This window comes from Mytilus californianus, unplaced genomic scaffold (genome assembly GCF_021869535.1).
Source record: "Mytilus californianus isolate M0D057914Y unplaced genomic scaffold, xbMytCali1.0.p SCAF_9, whole genome shotgun sequence".
NCBI classification, from domain to species: Eukaryota; Metazoa; Mollusca; class Bivalvia; order Mytilida; family Mytilidae; genus Mytilus; species Mytilus californianus.
This window is the reverse complement of record NW_026262745.1, coordinates 39,642,494-39,667,469: the sequence shown is the minus strand read 5'-3', so window position 1 is coordinate 39,667,469 and position 24,976 is coordinate 39,642,494. Positions and strand designations below refer to the sequence as shown.

At 32.0% G+C, this 24,976-nt stretch overlaps 1 protein-coding gene across 1 annotated transcript in view; it reads left to right on the top strand.

The window, feature by feature from the left end:
* Positions 1-24,269, top strand: part of LOC127716362 (nicotinamidase-like) — a 30,390-nt gene extending 6,121 nt beyond the window's left edge. The window contains exons 2-8 of the mRNA XM_052222545.1: positions 101-227; positions 9,413-9,469; positions 10,110-10,349; positions 11,600-11,728; positions 13,117-13,285; positions 15,607-15,749; positions 19,344-24,269. Coding sequence (XP_052078505.1) covers positions 101-227; positions 9,413-9,469; positions 10,110-10,349; positions 11,600-11,728; positions 13,117-13,285; positions 15,607-15,749; positions 19,344-19,451 — 973 coding nt within the window. The 3' untranslated portion in view covers positions 19,452-24,269. The remainder of the gene's footprint in view (positions 1-100; positions 228-9,412; positions 9,470-10,109; positions 10,350-11,599; positions 11,729-13,116; positions 13,286-15,606; positions 15,750-19,343) is intronic.
* Positions 24,270-24,976: the final 707 nt, after the last annotated feature.

Below are 24,976 nucleotides of genomic sequence, written 5' to 3'. Positions count from 1 at the left end.
ATGGATAGATACCCAATATTCTTTCTTTTCTATTATGGTACATTGAAAGAAATACTTTTATTGAGTTTGAGTTTTCTTCATTTTATATCTTTATTTTCAGAGATGGGTATTTAGATGGAAAGGAATTAGATAATCTTTTGTCAGCAGTTTTCTCTGATGGCACAGAATCCTACACCATTAATTCTGACTACAAGGCTGAACTGTTAAAACTACTAGATCAAGATCAGGTATTGTATATTTATAAATTTTGACATAAAGATGATTATTTTCATGTCCATCTGTCTGTCCCGCTTCAGGTTAAAGTATTTGGTCAAGGTAGTTTTTGATGAAGTTGAAGTCCCATCAACTTGAAACTTAGTACACATGTTCCCTATGATATGATCTTTCTAATTTTAATGCCAAATTAAGAGTTTTGACCCCCAATTTCACGGTCCACTGAACATAGAAAATGATAGTGCGAGTGGGGCATCTGTGTACTATGGACACATTCTTGTTGTGGATACTTTGATTTCATGGTTTTGCCAGAGTCTGAATACAAACCAATAGAAAATGTGAACTTCGTCAAACAGTGAAATTTGTGATTAACCTATACCCACAAAATCCACTGACCAGGAAAATTTATATTCCAGGATTAATTATAATGAATCCACAGTATTGAAATATAACACTCTCATTATTTTTCTTATATTCCTTCTCATTGAATTTGACCTCATTTTCATGGTTCATTGGTCAATGTTTAGCTTTTATAATTTTCGTCCATTTATCAGATACTATTTAAGCAATAGGTCATCCATATTTGGTGTATGGAATGATTGCATGGTGTACATGTTTTCTTAACAAAGTTCATCTGACCTTGACCTCATTTTTATGGAACATTGGGCAATGTTTAGTTTTTGTAATTAGGTCTGTTTCTCAGAGTGTAAGCAATAGGTTTACTATATATATTTGGGGTATGTAATGATTATAAAATGTACATGTCTGTGTGCCAGGGTTCATCTGACCTTGAACTCTTTTACATGGATCATTGATTATGTTAAGTTTATGTGATAAAATCTTCATATTACAGACTTTCAATATACATGTATTGTAAATTCAATCATAGCAAGACACTTCAACATGTGCACTCTCGTCTTAATTTTAGATGAAGATATTTAATTTTACTACATCATGTACATGCATACGTTTTTATACGCCCGTTTACGGGACGTATTATGGTATACCTCTGTCCGTCCGTCCGTCTGTCCGTCCGTTGTCAACATGTCCAACATTAACTCAAAAACGCTTTAACCAATTTGCATAAAACTTTGGTGAATTGTTTATATCTATTGACGTGAGCTCCCTTTCGTTTTTTATAAATTTTGAATTTTACGTTTCTGAGTTATGGGGTTTTATTCATTAAAAAAAGGGGGATTTTCCAGTTTTCGGACACTAACTCAAGAATGCTTTCACCAACTTGCAAGAAATTGTGGTGAATTGTTTATATCTATTGACATGAGCTCCCTTTTGATTTTTATAAATTTTAGATTGTACGTTTCCAAGTTACAGGGTTTTATTCATAAAAAAGGGTGATTTACCAGTTTTCTGACAAAAACTCAAAAATGCTTTCAGCAGTTCTTATGAAACTATGGTGAATTGTTTATATCTATTTAAGTAAGCTCCCTTTAGAATTTTATAAATTTAACATTTTATATTTCTGAGTTATGGGGTTTTATTCATTAAAAAAGGGGGGATTTTCCAGTTTTCAGACAATAACTCAAAAATGCTGTCAGCAATTCTCATGAAACTTTGGTGAATTGTTAATATCTATTGATGTAAGCTCCCTTTTGATTTTCATAAATTTCTAATATGACATTGAGAATTAATTGAACTTCATTTGTTTATAGTCTGACAACAGATTTACTAAGTATTGCGCAACAGCACAGTGTATTGCACAACAGCAAGAAATCTATAATTGATTTTAAATTCAATTCATATAACCAATTTCAAGTTCTTTGACTTCATTTATTTAGAAACCTGTAATATGTCAAATATTTAATTACAATCCAAATTCAGACCTGTATCAAGCTTGAATATTGTGTCCATTTTTGCCCCAACTGTTCAGGGTTGGACCTCTGCGGGCGTATCCAGCTGCGCTCAGCGAAGCAGTTTATTAGAAGTTGGCCTGATTTCAGAATTTGGACATTTATTGTCTCTACATATCTTATTGAATAATGATTTTTTCTCTAACTTCCCAATTTCGGCACTTTCTGTACAAATGAACTTTCACCTATGTTTCTATGCTACCCTAACTTTTTGTGATCAACAGAAAACGTTTTCAGAGATAATTTGGCTAAACTGTGTACTGTCAATACTCAAAAGAAAATTTTGATACGAATATCCAGTGAAAAGATAAACTTCTCATTTCATTACACAAAATTCCTGCACACACTTGATGTAACCACCTGCAGCAAAGTAACAATGTTCCTATTATCTTGTTTTCTTTACATTAACTTCATAATTATTTGATAAAGAAAAGCTAATAATATATTGATCGTATAGTTTGGAATGTTTTTCTTGGTCTTTAACAGGCTATATCTCTAGGCATGTTAGGTACAACTATTAAATAGGAATTGATGTGATAAGCTCTAATCAAACTCAATAACTGATCAAACATTTTAAATAGCACAGACATGACAGACATTGGACTATGATCTTAATTGACTAGGATTACCAGTTTTCCTGGCGAATTATCAGTGGTTCTCTCTTAGCACTCTGGCTTCCATCACCACCAAAGACTGGCCTCCATCAGATAACCAATAGTGTTGAAACTGACATAAAACACCAACAATTTATCAATCAATATATGTATATATATACACATTGGGCCCAGCTACAACATTTTTTAAAGGTATTTTAGATATATCAGTAAAGGATAATACAGTAATTGTATAATACTTTAGATATTTGCCCTGTTTGCAAAATTAAACTATTGAAGTTATTAACCAGAGCACAAAATTGATATTTTTGTATAATTTGGTTCATTTGTTTTCATGGGATACTGTAAATTCAGTGGCATTTATTAGGGCCCCGCCGAATGGCGGACGCCCTATAGTGATCAGTCTGTCAGTCCCTCTGTCTGTCCGTCCGTAACAAATTGTGTCCACTCTAGAGAACCGTTATGATTTCAAAGCTTATACTTGACATGTATATTAACCAACACCAGAGGGTCTGTCATAATGTATGTACAAATTCCTAGGTCAAAGGTCAAGGTCAAAAACTTTGGTTTCAGTTGAGAACCCCATGTCCTATGGTAAAGATCATGTCCGCTCTATATCTTGAGAACCGTTATGATTTCAAAGTTTATACCTGACATGTATATTAACCAACACCAGAGGGTGTGTCATAATGTATGTACAACTTCCTAGGTCAAAGGTCAAGGTCAAAAACTTTGGTTTCAGTTGACAACCCCATGTCCTATGGTAAAGATCGTATCTGTCTATATCTTTAGAACCGTTATGATTTCAAAGTTTATACTTGACATCTATATAAACCAACACCAGACGGTGTGTCATAAATCATGAACAACTTCCTAGGTCAAAGTTCAAGGTCAAAAACTTTGGTTTCAGTTGACAACCCCATGTCCTATGGTAAAGATTGTGTCTGCTCTATATCTTGAGAACCATTAAGATTTCAAAGTTTATACTTGACATGTATATTAACCAACACTAAAGAGTGTGTCATAATTTATGTACAACTTCCTATGTCAAAGTTCAAGGTCAAAAACTTTGGTTTCAGTTGACAACCCCATGTCCTATGGTAAAGATACAAATTTTTTAACGCACATTATTCACAGCGGGGCCCACAGAGATGGCTCCCATCTCAATGATATCTAGTTATTGCAATTTATGAGAATAGACAAAAATGTGAAATTATTTATTGCGATTTCAGGAAAATCTGCATACAGATATATGTATCAGTTACCAGAATGCGAGTTCTTATCATGGCGATAATCACCAAGTTGCATAATTCGCCTTAATAATAACCTTGCAATTATTTCTAACTTTACAGTACCAATTTTCGTAAATTTCATGAATATTGGAAAAACACAATTTAGATACTTGATCAAGTGCACGGTTTTTAGTAACTTGGTTGGCATCTAATGATGAAACCCCTAAATTAGGTAGCCTTAAGATATCAAACCACAGAAATTGATACCAACAAAAATAAATGAATCCACTGAATAAGTTGCTTTTAAAAATGTCAGTGGTTCTTAAAGGCTTTGAGAAATGGATACTTGGTCCAGTCAACCATTCTTCTTAACTGGACCAGACTCTTTTTTACAGGACATTTATTGGACATTTGGACAAAATTAAAAATTTTCCTGGTCATTTTGTTCAGTAATGCATATCACTTAACTGGACCAAACCAATTTTTACTGGACTTTGCCTAATGTCCAGCAACCTTTGGAATGACTGATATGTAACTGGCTCAAACCATAGTCTCTAAATAAAAGTTAAGGGACCAGTGATAATGTATTGGTTATTTAGATTCTTTACTTGATGGTTTTATTGTTATTACTATTGGAGTTTCATAATCCATGTGGGGGTTATATTGCATTCACCCTTCCTTTTGTCTGTTAACCACTCTTTTCCAAGGTACTACTAGACAGAATGATTTTATATTTAGTCAGCAGCTCAACAGTAACATGAGTAATGAGTTGTAACGTGGGAGAAATTCCCAGATCTGTCAGAAATCTTTTCGTTTGTCAATACTTTGAATCTTTCACTACATGTATACATATTGAATTAACATTAAAATTTTCATCATACATTTCTCCAATACTACAGAACAAAATGACTTCATATTTGGTCAGAATCATGGAAAGGATAAGTTTTAACATGTGAGCACTTTTGGGATCTTTCAGACAACTTTTTCTTGTTTTCTTATACTTTGAATTATGAGGGGTGATTTATTTTCCTCTGGACCAATCTTCTTGGAGTAAGGAAAATTGTATTTGTAGTGAAACTTGGTTTCCTGCAAACAGGGGTATGAAAAGTTAAATGTTGTTAACACACTTTGATTCATTTTTAACCTTTACCCACAAAATCCATGCAAATTAGTACGGGCATAGGACATTTGAGCGAAAATAAAAAATGTACATAGGGTCATTTGAGCGCTGGAATATCAACCTCACCTGTATTTTCAAAAAGGATGTTTGAGCGAAATATTCTGTGATACTTGTATATGAATTAAGAAAATATTTTTAAAAAGTAAGAAAAAAAGAGTAAGTTTTTAAAATGAATATATTTTATTTGATTTTACACACGAGTAATTCAACCAGTTCTGGCAAGTTAATGGTAGTGTAGTCCTAATTTGATCTCTACCAATCAATTCTACTATAATTCATTTGCTGTGCAAATTTTCTATGTGCTAAATTTCTTGTATTTGTAAAGTGAAATGTCGATTCTTGGCACTTGAGATCTTAATACTAATACAAAAAGTCATGTACATGCTAAAATTGATATAATTTTGATCGAGACTAATAAATGAAAAAAGAGCCTTGTTTGTGACAGTTTCCGATATAGAGTGGTACAAAACACTAAAAGGAGAGGTCAAAATGTACACACAATGGACCAGAATCTCATGGATTTGCATACCTTGTACTGACAGCAGGAAATAACGAGGGATTTTTTTTTATGTCAGAAGCCTAGGATATAAATTTCAAGCCCGAACTGACTTGTAAATAATGCCATTGCTGAGTTTTAAGTTTTTATGATAGTGCTTTGTTTTTTTACACTTAAAAGATGTTTTAAACTTTGTGCAGTATAAACTCCACATTTTATTGACTATATCCTGCTCGAAATCCTACTGCATCCTCCCCTTGGTGAGCAGGGGTAACAGATTATATCTTGCAAATGGAAGAGGTTCTTCACCATTCTTAATTTTTTTTCGCTTAAATGTCCTATGCTTATTTTTATTTTTTCGTCAAATGTCCAAAAATTTCAGCGCTCAAATGTCCTATCCTTTGGCGCCCAACGTCCTTTTTTTTCACTGAAATGTCCTGCCAATTCACTCAAATGTCCAATGCTGAATTAGTACCCCATGAATAATAATGTATCCACATTATAATGGTTAAAGTTTGATAGCTAGTAAACTAAGAAGCAAATATATAGCCTCCAGGGGTTTTGTTGTTCAGTAGATAAAATTAAGACTAAAGAATTTATAATACATGTATGTAAACCCTGTCATACACCAAGTATGGAAAAATATGATACTAGTAATTCAACAAACCAAAAGTACCATGATTGCTTTTACAACAAATCAAAAGTAATGTACCTTGATCATACGCAATGATGACATTTCTTGACAGTTGTATATTACATCTCTATAAAGTCATTATATATTCGAAATAAAAATATCACCAGATATGTTGTGATTAATGATACAGAATATTTCTATGTACATGAACTAGAAGCTGTGCTTACTTAGTAAGAAAATTAGCCTGACAGTGTTTGTTACCTGTGTATTGGAAAAGTCATCAACTTCATTTACAATTTTATCGATTGCAGTGTCAGAACATTAGTTTTATTCCTATTACAGGGGGTATATACAGAGATGTTATAATTGGATAGTGTTATCAGACTGTTAAATACTAGTCCAAGGTCTCCGGACCTAATAATAGTATCATATTGGGCCTTAATATTTAGTATTGATGTCATATCAAAGGAAAGTTGTCTTGTTTGAAAGTAAATATGGTTCTAAGTACCAGCTTTGTAGTAGTGTTGGCATTGATGTTTAAAATGTCAAAGTTTAAATTTTCTGATTAATTTCATATCAATAAACATTGACCAGCAATTAAATATTTAATAAGGGCTTTGACCATCAAATATTGATAAAGATTTACAAATGTCCAGAGAAGTTTATGAAGGAAGAAAAGCACCTTTTTTGTAGTGGTGATGGTGTGATAGATTTGAACCAGTTTAATGCCACTTTGTATACATATTTTCCATTTCATTTTGTTTACTTGGAAAACAATTGGACTTATAAATACGATTGAGTAACTTACTAACTTATTTAATCATGTTAATGATAGGAGATCATAGTCTAGCACACCTTTGCAAGTGACTGACAGTCGTAACCGTAATGACATTCTGAAGTGATCTATATTTGAAGCGTCCACCAACTACCAAAATCATTTGGTCACCAAGGTCCCTCAACATTATTTACACAAACTTGTTGAAGTTTAAGAGGTTGATTTGGATATACATGTATATCTTTTCATATGATATAGTTTGAAATACCTGTTGAAAACATTGAAAATAGACTCAAAGATATTATTATTACATTTTATTTAACTAAACATGTTTCTATACACACACAAAAAAAACAATGTGCAAATAGAAAAATAGAAGGCAATTATTATACATCAGAAAAATAAGGATCTTAAGACTAATTATATCTCATTTCTTCTATACAACGGAAGATGGTGGTTAAATGTAGTGCGTCAGGCAAATTCTTAAAAACAGGCTTCAGCGTGTTGAAGTGTCATCAATTGCTTTTGATATAAATTTAGAATTTGATTGTCTAATGCTAGTTTTATGTAGAATTTGATTATACAATCGATAATGGCCAATCATTTTACACAACATGTTTTATGTACTAACTTGTTATATTCTTTTTCAGAAGAGTAGATTTTATTGATCTATTTCATGTTCATTAAAGCAGATTAATTAAATCAGGTCATTAGCGAATGTTTTCTACCTGTTTTAATTAATGATAAGATGAAAGAATTCTAGATGTGATTTCAACACTGGCAAAAAAATGTTATACAGAATCAAAGAGAAAAGAAAAAAAGAGATTTAATTTTTGAAAATGAAAATTTCATGTTGAAACTGTTACAAAGTATAGCTTTTTAATTCACTATAAAATAAACATTGTTTAATTGATTTATAACATTAAATGTTCTCTGTGCTGTAAAAGGTTGGATATAATTTCAATGGTTCAATATTTAAAATATCTTCATGAAAACAATGTAATCTGTAGTCAAAGATGATTTTTTTATAACCATAAATAGTTCTTTTTGTAACTTATTGATCCATTCTTGCAAACATGCAATTAAGTCTTAAAATTGTTGTAACATAATTTCCTTTAAGTAATCTTTTTTATCATGATATCTGATTAATAAATTCATGTTTAAACTTGCACATTTATGTAAAATGATCAACCCCGATTCTAAACAAATCCATTTTTTGTGGAAAGCATTTCATTTCAGTAATTAACGGCTTAGTACTCAGTGGTCTTTCTGTCCTGATAGATTTTATTAGAAACTTTTTTGTTTTAATGTTTTTTAATGTTTTCTGTATGTTGATTCACCAACTTATGACATTTAGTGTGGATGTGTCATGCATATTGAAATCAGTAGCATACTTATTTATTAGGTGGGGCGGACACTCCCATTTATACATTGATGCTACTGCTAGTTCACTGGCAGTCCTTAAGGTTTCCTAAAGGGAGTGCACCAGCACTTGAATAATTAAGTTGATGATGCATTGTATTTTTCTAAATTTTCAGTTAAAGGAAAAGGTAAATCTATGCATTTTCATGAAAAATGGGTCAATTTTCTGATAGATTTTGGAGCCATATATTATATAAAAATAGGGCATATGCAAAAATGAGAGATATCGAGTGGCCCATAGACACATCCAAAACTCGCCAATATATAAGCGTGAACTCCTCAGGGGGTTCACGTTCACGCAATCAACAAAATAATTTACCACAATGTGTGCATATCTATATTTGTGCTCAATATTTCCCACTCACAAATTTGTGTGAAAATATGCAAATTTTGGTTTTTTTTGTACTAAATTGGAATTATACTATCTTTTTACTGTCAAATCTCTGTGAATATTCATAGTTTGTCAATGATCTTACAATTTAAACTCCGAACATACGTCACCAGATTACTGGATTATGTATTAATAGTAAAAGTAGATGTTTGATAAATATACATCAAGGAGCAACCACTTAATAACACATAAAACAAAACATATTTAAGTTCTATGGGTGATTCTTAATGTGTTTCAGATAAGATGAGCATAATCCGAGATTGCTCTGACATCTGACAGCCATATTTGAGCTACTGAGACACACTCAATCAATCTGGAATTAGACAGCTTTGATCAGTTCAGACTTCAAACTTGGTTTAAAATATAGATAGTGGTTCTTGCTTGTTAATCTGCTTCTTTAAGAAATTACATGTTTATATCACTTTTTTATTACAAGTAATAATGAAGATTTATGATTTTAAGCTGGATAATAATAATGCTTAGAGTATAAATAATGGACTTTATAGGTGTGTTATATGTGTTGATGGTTAACCATACTTTAATCACACTATAATTAATGGTATAACGATGTTCTTCTTTTATTACAGGATGACAGATTAAGTAAAAAAGATTTTCTGGAAACATGCTTTTATTGGTTGAAACAGGTAAAGGCAAAAAATACATGTAAGATCTAGAATATATATTGAAGGTGCAGTCTGCACAGTTAGCCACTTGTTCGATGCCCCATACTAGTAAAATTGTATACGGACTAGCAAGTATTTGCAAAACTTTGTTTAGACACATAAGAAAAATGTCAGAATATTAATCTTTGGACTAATAGTTGGAAAAGATTTTGGTGCAGACTGAAGGTTGCAGGTGGAAATCATAGTTTACAGATAATTCTCCAAATATATATTTATTGAAACAATTCTAGTAAAATATACTTGTGACCCTGCTGTTAGTTGCAAAGCTGAAGATAACAGCATTAATTTTAAAATAAATCAAAGTCACATAAAATAATGTAGGTATATGGGTTTAAATTGTTAACAGAGATTGACCCGGAGTGTTAAAACTGACCCGGCAGGGTTTGGGGAAACCAACAATTATTTTTGCATGGCCTTAAACAAATACACAAATGTGAAAATAAAGAAAAGGCAAAAATAAACCCCTCAAAAGCAATTACACAAGAAAAAAAATCAAAACAACAAATTACCAGTTGCCGCAATGAACATCACAAATAGCTGCAATCATTTAATTTAAAAAGACGATAATATTAAGATAATATATATTTTTTTCTCTACTCAGATATTACAGCCAGTCTCTGCTCTGATAGTGGTGGATGTGCAGAATGATTTTTTAGATGGTAGCCTTGCCCTTCGTAACTGTCCTGCTGGTCAAGATGGCCTTGGTGTCATTCCAGCTATTAATTCCGTCCTTGACACCGTCAACTTTGACCTGGTTGTGTATACAAGAGACTGGCATCCATCAAATCATATATCATTTATAGACAATATAGATAAACGAAAACTACACTCAACTAATAAGGTAAGATATTGAGGAGAAAGCTCCAAAAAATAAGTTGGTACTAGATGTTTTGGTTCGACATGAAATTGATACCAATTACTGTAGCTTAGTTAAAAGTTTGTATTCATCCAGAAGGTCAAATAAAACTTAACAACTGATGTATATATGAATACAGGGACTAAACTTAACTTTTTTTCTCCAGGGGCCAGCTGGGCCCCAAAATATTTTTTTCAGTGGCCCAGTTGAAATTTTAGGGACCAAACCAATTTTTATACTAATAAAATAAAACTTAAATGTACTTTTCATATACTCAAAAAGCCCTTTTAGGTAATCCTCCTATATGTAGCTTTTGAGTCTGATAAAGAATATGTGTGATAACTTTATAATATTTGCGCTAGAAATATATCACAAGCATGACAAGATTTGACAATACTGATTTTAGTACATTTTCCAGCAAAATTATCTCCCTTTAATTTGAACTTCTTGTTGACATTTTGACACTATGGCTGTTTCTATGAATCATTAAATGCTATTTCAAATCCAAGTTATCCTTGATAGTGTTGATCAAAAATATTATTCAATTACTTTTTATAGAAGATTGGATAGCAAACTAGATACTTTTATATTTATTTATGAGATTTTGCATTTCTTATTTTAATTAAAGATTTTGTAAATAGCAATGGGTGGACAAGTTGTCATCAAATACGGACCTGTAATGACTCCCTGGACAACTGGAATGCATCTCTGAAGCAATGCAAATTCAACAGTTTAGACAAAATTCACTAAACAATAATGAAATATTCGTAGAAGCTTTAAAAGAGAGATAAGAACACATGTTTTGAGAAGGGGTATATTTCAAATCGTGACTTCGCATCGAAAACTTAGTTGTCTGATTTTGGTTTTGGATATTAAAATGGTTTCCAAAAATTCTTTCTTTTATTAAACCGCTTTGATTAGACAATCAGGTTTCCATTTGTGGAAAGGGTAGAAATGGGATTCACTGCAAAATATTTTACAGACGCCAGCTGGGTGATCAAGTGATTAAATATGTTCGTCCAGCCGAAATTCTAGTCGGCTTTGCAGACTGTTAAGTTAAGTCCCTGTGAATATTTGAATTTCAGTATAAGTTACATTATATTTGAATTCAATTACTAGTGGTGGGAAACACTTTTATATTGTTTCTTATTTGCAGCTTTACAATCTGAAATAGTTTTGAGTAATATGATACTAATATCTTTATTTTATGTTTAAAAAGTTTATTTTATTTACAGATCTTGTGTTCAGAGGCCAAAGCTATGGATACTGTGATATTTGAAGGTCCACCCCCAACTGTACAGAAGCTCTGGCCATCACATTGTATTCAGGGTTCATGGGGATCAGAGTTACATACAGAATTGAAGGTAAAAATCAATGATGTAAAATACAGATACTTAGACATTTTTATTAAAACGATGCTATTTAATTATATTTTGTGAGGGCTTGTCCATTATAATGGTTGTGGGAGGGTAGGAAGGGACTTCCAAAGTTCCCCTCCCCCACAACCAACATGCCCTCTAGTAATTTTGCATATATCAAATGCACATACAATCATAACTGAGCCACGACCCAAGTCCAAAAATAAAATCTTCACTTCTTACTCTCCATTAGTCATTTTAACAAAATAGTTCTGAATTGCAAACAGAAATTTTGACACTGAATACAAGGAAAATACAAAGTTATTAGTTACTTTCATAAGATCAAAATGGAAAACAAAATTTTGAGTTTTTTTCAAAAAATGAATTTTACCCATCAAGTTACTGACTAAGGTAATAAAAAAAATCAACAAAAAAGTGAGTTTTTGCAATTTTTTTCTCAACCCGAAAATTGGTACCCATGGAATTACCATTCCACTTTTGTCTATTTCAATCTTCAAATGGAATATTTATTTTTGTCTGTAATACACAGTTTAAAAATATCAAACTGCCTATTTCTGACTTGTAAATAGTTAAATGGCACAAAGCCCTCCACTCACCACTGAATCAAAGTTTTGAACCCTGTAGACATTAATTATTGTGTAGCTTGACAAAGATTGTTAAGGAGACAAAAAGTAATTTCTTGCTTTTTGGGGATGGTCAGTGTTTAGGTCACATCTCATTAATCTGCAACTTCTTGAAAACAGCTTACCATAATTCAATCATAAGACAAATCAAGTTTATAAAAGTTAGAAGCAAATTAGGTGCCAGTTATCTGAACTGTACAATTAAATTATAATTAAATGTGCACAGACTCTTCTTTAGGTCATGGAATTGTGCACCTGCTATTTTGATTAGGATCAGAGTAGCATGGACTTCACTAAATGGAGGTGACAGATGACACAGGTCTTCCTGATAGTTTGGCCAAAAAATGTGAATCTCTTATTCCCAGCATTTAAAAATGCTATTATACCCAAAACAAATGTTTTTAGAATTCTTATTTAAATTTAGGGTTAAGAATCATGGACAAGAAAAAGAGAAAATGAAACATTACATACAGATTGGGTCCAAGAAATTGTAAAAATTTAAACTCTAAAACTTAACCTTTTACAGTTCTTATTATCATTGAATTAGCAATGTGATAAAAGGGAGGTACTAATTTTAATATAAAAATGAGGAGATGTGGTATGATTGCCAATGAGACAACTATCCACCAAAGTGTTAGTTTGTTTCTATTTGACATGGTTATAATAAATATTGAGACAAGTATATATGATCATCTGTGGATTAAGTTCTTTTATTGTGCATTTTTAAAATGTTTATTGTTTTTCATCTAGAACACAGATGGTGGTATCATAGTGAACAAAGGAACACATCCCAATGTGGATAGTTACTCAGCATTCTGGGACAACAATAGGCAATCCCAAACAGATCTGGTCAAAATATTGTCAAAACACAAAGTTACAGATGTGTATGTGTGTGGTGTAGCATATGATGTATGTGTAGGTAAGTTGTCAAATGCATTGTTAGCTGGAGCAAATACATTTTAGTCATTGAGGACTCCAAATCAGTATTGTAAAAATTACAATAGTCTCTGGGTTTTTATACGACATTTTACGGTCGTATATTGGTATGACGTTGGCGTCGTCGTCCGAAGACACATTAGTTTTCGCACTATAAATTTAGTTTAAGTGAATGGATCTCTATGAAATTTTACCATAAGGTTCAATACCAAAAAAGGAAGGTTGGGATTGATTTTGGGGGTTATGGTACCAACAATGAAGGAATTAGGGGCCAAAAATAAGCATTTTTGTAACTTCCAGACAATAACTTGTGTGTAAGTGTATGGATCTCTCTGACATTGTACCACAAGGTTCCATATCACAAAGGGAAGGCTGGAATTGATTTTGGGGGTAATTGCCTCAAAATTTTAGGAATAAGGGGCAAAAAAAGGAGCAAAAAACAAGCATTTTTCTAGTTTCATGACAATAACTTGTGTGTAAGTGTTTGGATATTTCTGAAATTGTACTACAAGGTTCCATATCACAAAGGGAAAGCTGGAATTGAGTTTGGGGGTAATTGCCCGAAACGTTTAGGAATTTGGGGCCAAAAAGGGGCCAAAAAACACATTTTTCTAGTTTCCAGACAATAACTTGTGTTCAAGTGTATGGATCTCTCTGAAATTGTACTGCAAGGTACCATACCACAAAGGGAAGGCTGGGATTGATGATGGGGGTAATTGCCTCAATATTTTAGAAATTAGGGGCAAAAAAAGGTGGCAAAAAACAAGCATTTTTCTAGTTTCAGGACAATAACTTGTGTGTAAGTGTATGGATCTTTCTGAAATTGTACTACAAGGTTCCATATCACAAAGAGAAAGCTTGGTTTGAGTTTGGGGGTAATTGCCCTAAACGTTTAGGAATTTGGGGCCAAAAAGGGGCCAAAAAACACATTTTTCTAGTTTCCAGACAATAACTTGTGTTCAAGTGTATGGATCTCTCTGAAATTGTACTGCAAGGTACCATACCACAAAGGGAAGGCTGGGATTGAGTTTGGGGTGATGAATCATAAGGGGGTTCAAAAAATTGGGGGGGGGGGGATTTTTTTCCCTTTTTTTGTTCTTTAATATGCTGAATCTAACCATGTATTAAGTTTTTGGATTTTGGGCCCCATTTTTAAATTGGCCCACATTGAGGTCCAAAGGGTCCAAAATTAAACTTTGTTTGATTTCATCAAAAATTGAATTATTGGGGTTCTTTGATATGCCAAATCTAACCGTGTATTTAGATTTATAATTTTTGACTCCGTTTTCAAATTGGTCTACATTTAGGTCCAAAGGGTCCAAGATTAAACTTAGTTTGATTTTAACAAAAATTGAATTCTTAGGCTTCTTTGATATGCTGAATCTAAACATGTATTTAGATATTTGATTATGGGCCCAGTTTTCAAGTTGGTCCAAATCGGGGTCCAAAATTAAACTTTGTTTGATTTCAACAAAAATTGAATATATGGGGTTCTTTGATATGCTAAATCTAACCATGTATTTATATTTTTTATTTGTGGGCCCCGCTATCAACTTTGTCCACATTGAGGTCAAAAGGGTCCAAAATTAAACTTTGTTTGATTTCATCAAAAATTGAATTCTTGGGGTTCTTTGATATGCTGAATCTAACCATGTATTTATATTTTGGATATTGGACCATAATAGGTGAATGTCCAATTTAAAATTTTTAAGTTCTTAGACCACATTCATTCTGTGTCGGAAACCTATGCTATGTCAAATATTTAATCTCAATCCAAATTCAGAGCTGTATCAAGCTTGAATGTTGTGTCCATACTTGCCCCAACTGTTCAGGGTTCGACCTCTGCGGTAGTATCAAGCTGCGCCCTGCGGATCATTTTATTATATACTGATGGGATTTTTTTTTTTGTCAGACCACAAATTTGATGAAGTTGAAAAATTTTAAGTTTTTTCAGACATACAAACACTGTTCAACCAGTAGTCTTTGCTTTAAGACGTGGTCTACAAACTAACAATTATTGGCTATTCCAGAAATATTCAAGAAATAAAACATCCCAACTATGGAAGACATGTTTGTTTGGTTTTTTGTTGTTGAAAAATTTGAAATACTGTTCCAATTCTTCTTAAGGTCTTATCCACCGGTAGCTCTTTTCACAAAAAATAATACAACTAAAATTGATTGTAAGTTATATTGAAATGTTCGTGACTTGCAATTAATTTTTTAGGGGGAATATTTGTCTGCAGGATGTAGCTTGATTAACCACTAGAAATGTATTTGTTAACAGATTTAATTAATGCTTTACAGGATTTACCTGTTTAGATGCTGTAGAACATGGATTTAGGACAGTACTAATTGAGGATGCATGTCGAGGTGTAGATCTGACAGATATCGATGAAATGAGAAAGAATCTGAAGACCAATGGTGCTGTCATAAGTCATTCATGCAAGGTATATTATTAAAAGTCAAACTTTGTACTTTTGTACTTTACATTTGTCCCAAATAAAGTTAATATCCGATGACATTTGCCCTCTGCCACTGAGTAACTTGGATACCTAGTTATGGTTTTGTCCTGGTTGACCAACATACTGTAAATTCAGATATTATTGCGTGCATTTATTATTGCGATTGTTGAAGAATGGACAAAAATGCGAGTTTAATTATTGCGATTTCAGGAAAATCTGCATACAGATATATGTTTAAGATACCACAATGCAAGTTCTTATTATTGCGATACTCGCTCAGTCGCATTATTCGCATTAATAAAAACCTCACAATGATTTCTGAATTTACAGTATTTAAGAATTGTGACCCTTGGACTAAGAAAAATTCATGAAAATTGTACTTGTCCTGACTTTTTTGTAATGCATGCAGATCTGTACCTGATTTTTTGTACAGCAGTATATAATGATGATATTACAGATCATGTTTGTATTTTGTTTTGATTGAACAAATTTTTGTCAGAATTACTTCCCTTGGACTTAGAAAATTTAGTAAAAATGTAATTAAGATAGAAATTTAGTAAATATATAATTAAGATTTTTTTTTACATGTATTGCCTGCAGATCTGAAACTAGATTGCATCTCTTCCTTATTGAAAATACATTTATGAAGTCCTCAGTTTTGTCATATTAACCACACTATATACCCATGAACACTTTGTAGCCAGTTTATGTCCCTGGTACACCTGACCTTTCATATGAATTCTCAGAAATGTACATTTTTGTCGAGCCTGCGACTTTTGTCGCAGAAAGCTCGACATAGGGATAGTGATCAGGCGGTGGCGGCGTTAGCTAACTTCTTTAAAGCTTTATATTTTAGAAGGTGGAAGATCTGGATGCTTCATACTTTGTATATGAATGCCTCATGTTACGAAGTTTCCGTCAGTCACATGTCCAATGTCCTTGACCTCATTTTCATGGTTCAGTGACTACTTGAAAAAAAGTTAATATTTTTTGTAATGTTAAATTCTCTCTTATTATAAGTAATAGGATAACTATATTTGGTATGTGGGTACCTTGCAAGGTCCTCATGCCCGTCATACAGTTTTCACTTGACCTCGACCTCATTTCATGGATCAGTGAATAAGGTTAAGTTTTGGTGGTCAAGTCCATATCTCAGATACTATAAGCAATAGGTCTAGTATATTCAGTGTATGGAAGGACTGTAAGGTGTACATGTCCAACTGGCAGGTGTCATCTGACCTTGGCCTCATTTTCATGGTTCAGTGGTTATAGTTAATTTTTTGTGTTTTGGTCTATTTTTCTTATACTGTATGCAATAGGCCTACTATATTTGGTGTATGGAATGATTGTAAGATGTACATGTCTAGCTGGCAGGTGTCATTTGACCTTGACCTCATTTTCATGGTTCAGTGGTCAAAGTTAAGATTTTGAGTTTTGGGCTTTTTTTAGCTCACCTGGCCCAAAGGGCCAAGTGAGCTTTTCTCATCACTTGGCGTCCGTCGTCCGTCGTCCGTAAACTTTTACAAAAATCTTCTCCTCTGAAACTACTGTGCCAAATTTAACCAAACTTGGCCAATATCATCATTAGGGTATCTAGTTTAAAAAATGTGTCCGGTGACCCGGCCAACTAACCAAGATGGCCACCATGGCTAAAAATAGAACATAGGGATAAAATGTAGATTTTGGCTTATATCTCTGAAACCAAAGCATTGAGAGCAAATCTGACAAAGGGTAAAAATGTTTATTAGCTCAAGATCAGATGAATCGGACAACCCGTTGTTAGGTTGCTGCCCCTGAATTAGTAATTTTAAGGAAATTTTTCCTTATTTGGTTATTATCTTGAATATTATTATAGATAGAGATAAACTGTAAACAGCAATAATGTTCAGCAAAGTAAGTTCTACAAATAAGTCAACAAGACCAAAATGGTCAGTTGACCGCTTAAGGAGTTATTGCTCTTTTATAGTCAATTTTTAACAATTTTTCGTAAATTTTTGTTATCTTTTACAATCTTCTCCTCTGAAACTTCTAAGATGAATTTAACTAAAGTTGAAAACAATCATCATTAGGGTATGTAGTTTAAAAATTGTGTTTGATGACCCCGCCCTCAAACCAAGATGGCCGACATGGCTAATAATAGTACATAGGGTAAAATGCAGTTTTTGGCTCATATATCTAAACCCAAAGCATTTCTAGCAAATCTTTCAAAAACAAAATTGTTCATTAGGTCAAGATCTATCTGCCCTTAAATTTTCAGACCATTCAGGCAACCCGTTGTTGGGTTGCTGCCCCTGAATTGGTAATTTTTAGAAATTTTTTCAGCTTTTGGTTATTATCTTGAATATTATTATAGATAGAGATAAACTGTAAAGAGCAATAATGTACAGCAAAGTAAGACCTACAAATAAGTCACATGACCAAAATGGTCAATTGACCCCTTAAGGAGTTATTGCCCTTTATAATAAATTTTTAACAATTTTCATAAATTTTGTAAATTTTTACAAAATAATTTCCACTGAAATTACAGGGCCAAGTTCATTATAGATAGAGATAATTGTAAGCATCAAGAATGTTCAGTAAAGTAAGATCTACAAACACATCACCATCACCAAAACACAATTTTGTCATGAATCCACCTGTGTCCTTTGTTTAATATGCACATAGACCAAGGTGAGCGACACAGGCTCTTTAGAGCCTCTAGTTCTAATACTATATGCAATAGTTCAACTATATTTGGTGTATGGAAATATTTTATGATCTTTATGTCAGTCACGCAGGTTTTAATTGACCTTGGCCTCATTTTTAAGGTTCATTGCTCAGTGTTAAGTTTTTGTGTTTTGGTCTGTTTTTCTTAAACTATAAGCAATAGGACAATTATATTTGTTGTATGGAAGAATTGTTAGCTGTACATGCCTGCCTGGCATGGTTCATCTGACCTTGACCTCATTTTCATGGTTCATTGGTCAATGTTTAGTTTACTTGGTTAATGTTAAGTTTATGTGACAGGTGTAATAAAGCTTTATATTTAGGACTATCAACATAATATCAATGATTAGTAAAGAAGGCGAGACATTTCAGCGTGTGCACTCTTGTTAAAACAATAATGTTGTAGACAGGGGCATTATATTGTACTGTTACATCTAGTTTTGAAAAAATGATATAGTTTTGATAGATTAAGGTCCAAATACAAACAAATATCAAATTTACTAAAAAATAAGAAATTTAAAAAAAAGAAAATCTGAAAAAAATTCTTTAAAGAATGAAAAGCTACCAATCTTATGATACAGAATTAATGTAGAATTATGTATGTTTAATTATCCAAGCATACATCTAACAAGTCCTCCATTATTACTGAAAATTAATAATGTGGATGGGGTAAACACAAAAAGTATTCTTTCCATTTACTGAGTGTTCTAAAATCAAACTTATGATAACCCATGGTTACACCTGTAAATAATTTTTCCTTGTTGAGTCAGGATTATCCATATAGGAGCCAAATGAACCATTCATGATCCTTTTAGCATTTAGTTAATTCTTGAAGTGAAAATAATCTTAACATTTAACTTTTACTTTCAACAGATTAAAGATCTTGTTGAAGCTCATGACCGACCACCTCAACTGGGGTTACAGACTGCCAAAAATGTGGCATTAGCCAGGACCCTTGTAGCTGAAGGGAAAGTAACGTGACAAGATCTTCAATGTGAATTCTAGTCAACATAAGTGGAATAAAGTCATACATGTGTCGCATGACTAGTCATGTGACATGCTGTTTGTTGTTAAGTTAAATTATTCATTGTATATGTATTATGAGATGCACAAAGTTTAAAAATATATACATTTCTATTGATAGACTATAACAAGTGTAATTAAATACTGTTTATATGTATTTTCAGTACCTGTCCTATGACAGTTTTGAGTTTGTTTTTTGTTTTAATTAGAAAAATTCGACTATAAATACATTGTACTGCTACTAAAGGTATGAGACAGGGAATAAATTGTTACTATTTGTGATATTATAAAGTGACAATTTCTTTTATGTATACTCTATGACTACTAAGGTTTGTACTTGCGCTGACTAACATTATAAGGTGTATTTATTGTTCTATAAGTATATATATGATGGATTTTGTAAGTTACTTACCAAATGTCAGTGATGTATTCTGGACATAAAATAAAACTGACAACCATGGGATTGTATGTATATATGGAAGGTGGTGTAATACCTTGTCGAACAAAATTAACATTTTTTTGTTATACTTGCTATTTTATTATGAATTTTGAAGAAAAAAAAATCAATGGAGCATCAAGTTTCTATTTTGTCCATATAAAACAAACAATTTCAACATGATAATTATGTTTGCTTTGGGGGACTTTATAACTTGTATATGCTGGTCAAGTTCTAATTTTCACTGTTTCCACATTTGCCATTCAAGAGTTGTGTCTCCAAGGTTGATACATTGATATAGAACGCCTACTCCTATAAGATGTTATTATAAAGAATATTTTTTCCCACCGAAAGTTGGCTGTTCTCTCCGGATACTTCCTCTACCTCCACCAATAAAAACGCTGCCATGATAATGCCAAGTGTGCTAATTGTGGCGTTAAACACCAAAAATCAATCATCAAGAATAAATATGATAGTTATACATAATTGCAAAGTTGTGTTAAGAAGAATTTAAGAAAAAAATAATGAAAACTCTTTATTTCATGCATTTGGAAAAGTACATTGTTGCTGTCCCCACATGATTGGTATTTCCATTGTTCTTTTGATGTGATCTAAATATGTAACCATGTTGGTTGTTTCTAGAAGTCTGTCTGGGTATTTTATTTTGAAAATACACACAATTACTTAGCCTGATTTTTCAGACAATGCTTTGAGATTTCAAACATAGCTACAATTATAATTTTATATAAAATTTCACTTATAAACTATCTAATATTATCAATATACTGAGTTTATGATAAAAAATGTAGAAATATTTTTCTGCAAATTTACATGGTGATGGTAATTTTTACATTGAATTTTAAATGGTAGATGTGGGGGGACAGAAATCCCATAACTTTTTGTTAATTTTACCAGCTTCTGTGATATTATGGTTGTTAATAAAATTCAAGCATGGATTCCAATGATATTTTTCAATATCTTGTTATATATTTGTCTATGATGTAAATTGAGTCATGTTCTGCGTTAAAGTTGACAAACAAGCAGAATTTCAACAGAAAAATATTAAAATTTCCCTATGTATGTCGGTTCATGAACCTGTCCATGATATAGGAAAACAAAATATTACATGCATTATTTCTTTATTTTTATTTTCATATGCTTTCTGTTTTATCAGAAGTACTGTGAAAGGGAGTTTTAACTACTAGATAAAGAACATATTGATGTTATAAACATGTTACAATTTTTTATTTTGAGAGAGAAGTTTGATTGTAATATGAGGAAAGATTTTAAATTTGTAGATAAACCGATAAATATTATAGTTCTAGCAACTAAATCCTTTCTAAATTTACTAAATTTTTAGTATGTTAACACAAACAATCAATCCATTATTAATTAAAAAAGAGTACTGATTTTCATTATTTGTGGAACAATGGTATGTTTGTGGATACTTGATACTGTGGTTTTAATCCAATCTACATATGAAATTTGTATTTTGTTGAAGACTTTATTGGTAGTTCAACTCTACCCATAGAATCTACAAAATTTGTTTTACACAAATAATGATAAATTAAATGTTCTCAATTTAATTTAGAATCTCGATTATATTAAAAGTTCCGTCCATGTTCAAAATAGACAAATTTTTAGCTTTAAAGTCATAATAAAGGACCATTATATTTATCTGTATTGATTCTTTCTATACAGCATTTTGACCTTTTTTTTTACACCATATTGATCTGGAACGATGTTGAAATGACATCCTCAAGTCACGAACAAGCCCAAAGTCACAAAAGATAGTTTATGAAGTTGTAAACGTATGAAAGAGAATGTGTTCAAACATTTTTGATGATACATTTACAAAACTAATTTTCATTTATATTTATATTTCTTAATTTGTACAACATTTTTTTCTGATTTTCCACAAAAATCTAATGCCAATGATGTATACAGTATAGCATATTTCAAACTGTTAGGAAAATAGGGGTTATAGAATTTTCCTGTGATTTTTCCTTGTAATTCATAAATTTATGAATACTGTAACATTGCTAATAGTGCTGAATTGTACTCATCTTTTGTAAGTAAAAATCAGAACAATGACATTGTTTATTTTTATCTGAATATTTGTTTATGTTTGTGGTCACAGTTTCATACCAAGGACTGGTACCTTGGTTCACATAGTGTTGGTATCTGTTGTTTTTAACAATTCACTGCTGAATAACGGTATGTGCATTTACAAACCATGTCGGTATGTACACAGTTTTTCAATAAAAGTACTTTCGATACATTTTTTTGGCGTTCTGTGGATAAAGAATTTAGTCTATTTATCACTTTATCCGTAAAAGTCAATGAAAAGTATATATTTGGGAATTTAAATTCTTGGTCATCTTATAATTTTTCAGATTTCACATTTCCTTCTTGCATTTTTATGTGTAGACTCTCCAATGAGTGGAATAACAAAGGGTACCAATACTAGGAGCTATTATTAGTAACTGAATATATTGTGTTTTTGTTACCACAACAATAAGCTGAATTTAATCATTTGATATATTTGTAATACTATTAAATAATATCTTCATGGGCTCTCTAAAATGGAAAGAAATTGTGTTTAAAAGTTACTTGTACGGTGCTTGTCTAGTTCTGTCAGTAATTGTGTATACTAAAATATTATCCTGCTTATCAAAGAGGTTTTAATCTCTAAACTGCTGAGCCAACTTTTCCTTCCAAGTCTAATGTTCACGGGTTAATATGATTTAATGATTAATTACAAACACCTACGCACATTGGTAACTTGATGGTGAAAGCCTTTTTGAAAAGCACAATAAAAGCGAATGAAATGGCCTGTGTTGCTGTTCTGATTTAAAGTCTAGTCTTAATGTTTTGTATGATTTGTTTGTATATATTCTGTGTTAGCACTGAACACTGCAATATTTTTTAGTATCATACTGTCCACAAGAAATATGGCCATTTTGATTGTATAGGATAATATAGGAAAACAGAGAGAAATAACAAATCACTATTTGCTTCAAACAGAATATTAATTTTGTCATCTCCTATCTGTGTACCTGCATATTTGCAATTTCTGTTCTCTAATATTATTTCAAAATTTAAGTACGTCATTGAATATTGCTTTATAACAGTTTATTTTCTTATTTGTGTCCATGCTGAATGATTAGAATACCAGTATGATAGTCAACTCTTAACAGCAGATAAAAAAGAATCAGCAACTCCAAATTTTGTGTAGTTGCTTTCAAGCCATACAACTGATTTTAAGATTTGATTTTGTACCTTTTGATCTAGTTGGTTAATTCTACAGTAGCACATGATAGAATTACTAGCCTTTAGAAATAACATGACTGTTTTTGCATCTTTCGTGAGTTTGCTTACACCCATTGATAAACAATAATTTGTCTTTAAAAAGGGTTATTTTACAGTTGATAGAGGATAAGCATATTATGCACTCATGGAAAGCTGTTTACTATTTAATACTGTAGAATGGTTATAGTTTGATTTCATCATACAATGTGTAAATTACATTCCTACTAATGTTTGATGGCCAAAAGATGTGCCATATTTTATGCTTTTAAAATGTTTATTTGAAAATAAATGAGGAAACTTGAGAAAAGGTGGCTTAATTTTTCAAGGATGACAAGATAACCTGTATTTTGTTCTCTCTTAATAATAATATGTACAACTGTTTAATTACACTACATATAATAAATGTTCTTGGTACTTAATTTAAAACAAAATTTGTATTGATGTTTCTCACAAATATGTGTATGTTTCACATATTATTTTATAAACATTTCATTTTTGTTTTAAGGTTATACTAATAAAGCAATCATATCTAACAATTGTTCTTTTTTAAATCATTTCCACATAAAGTTTAGAGGGTATGGCTATTTGACAATTTCATTTGTTGTACATTATTTTCTGGTTGCCTAGATGACACCTTATTTCAGTCAATTCCTTTTTTGGAAAATGACGCTATCAGCGGCATGTTTCCGATACCATTGACCAGACCTAACGGAAGTTGATTATGCCTCCGCCTACCGCACTCGGTTTCATATTTACTATTTTACATACTAACTGGAATATGCTTGTATTACGCTACACTCGAACAAAGTCTTTGTTAAAGTGTTGTAGTCGGACGGGAACCAGTTTACATACGTTATTTTATTTACCAAAAAGATATCTTGACCTGTCCATATGTTTTTTGTTATTAAATGGTATTTGGAGCTATCCCTTTGTTATATTTTTCATATTTATTCGAGCTTTCACTTTTATGCACATGTCTTACAATCGTAAACAATCGGTATGTATACATGATAAATAGATCCGTTTTGTTATGGTGTTGGACTTTTTACCCTCCAATGATCAGCAATCGCTAGACAAAATAGTTCTCCTAAAAAATGTCAGCCTTTCATGCCATTTCAACTTTACAATCATTAAAAAAGTAATAATCGGAATCATTTTGATATCCATTGGATAGAAACTGGTCTTTATCAAGATTTACGAAGATTTTAATAATCGGAAATTAGTAATACGGTTATACCCACGCGGTGCGTATGAATCTTTGTTCACAAAGTTATAGCAGCAGAGTCTGTAACTGTATCATTATTAATTAACTACACTGTTATTGTACTTAAAATGATGAAAACTGCATATGCAATATAAGATGTCAACTCGGCCAATACAGATTTTTTTCCCGTATTGGCCGAGTTCTGATCCGGCCAAAACAGGATTTCGGAACGTCTCTAGTTTTTAGATCGGAAGTCACGATAAACTCAAACTGAAAGTAAACAGTTGTTTGTACGACGCAGTTTTTATTTACTCACCATAAACAAGCTGAAACGTTCAGTATGGCATATATTTTAGGTTAAAGACGGTCCCATTCATTTGAAAAGCATTTTGAAAGTAGACGATGGAAATATTTCAGGTTTAGGGAACGAGTAAATTATCACAAAGTTCATTTCTTGACGACCTCATAATTTCATCATGTCGATTTTTACTGTTCACTTTCGCTTCTCATGTTTTGTAAACGGTCTTTTAT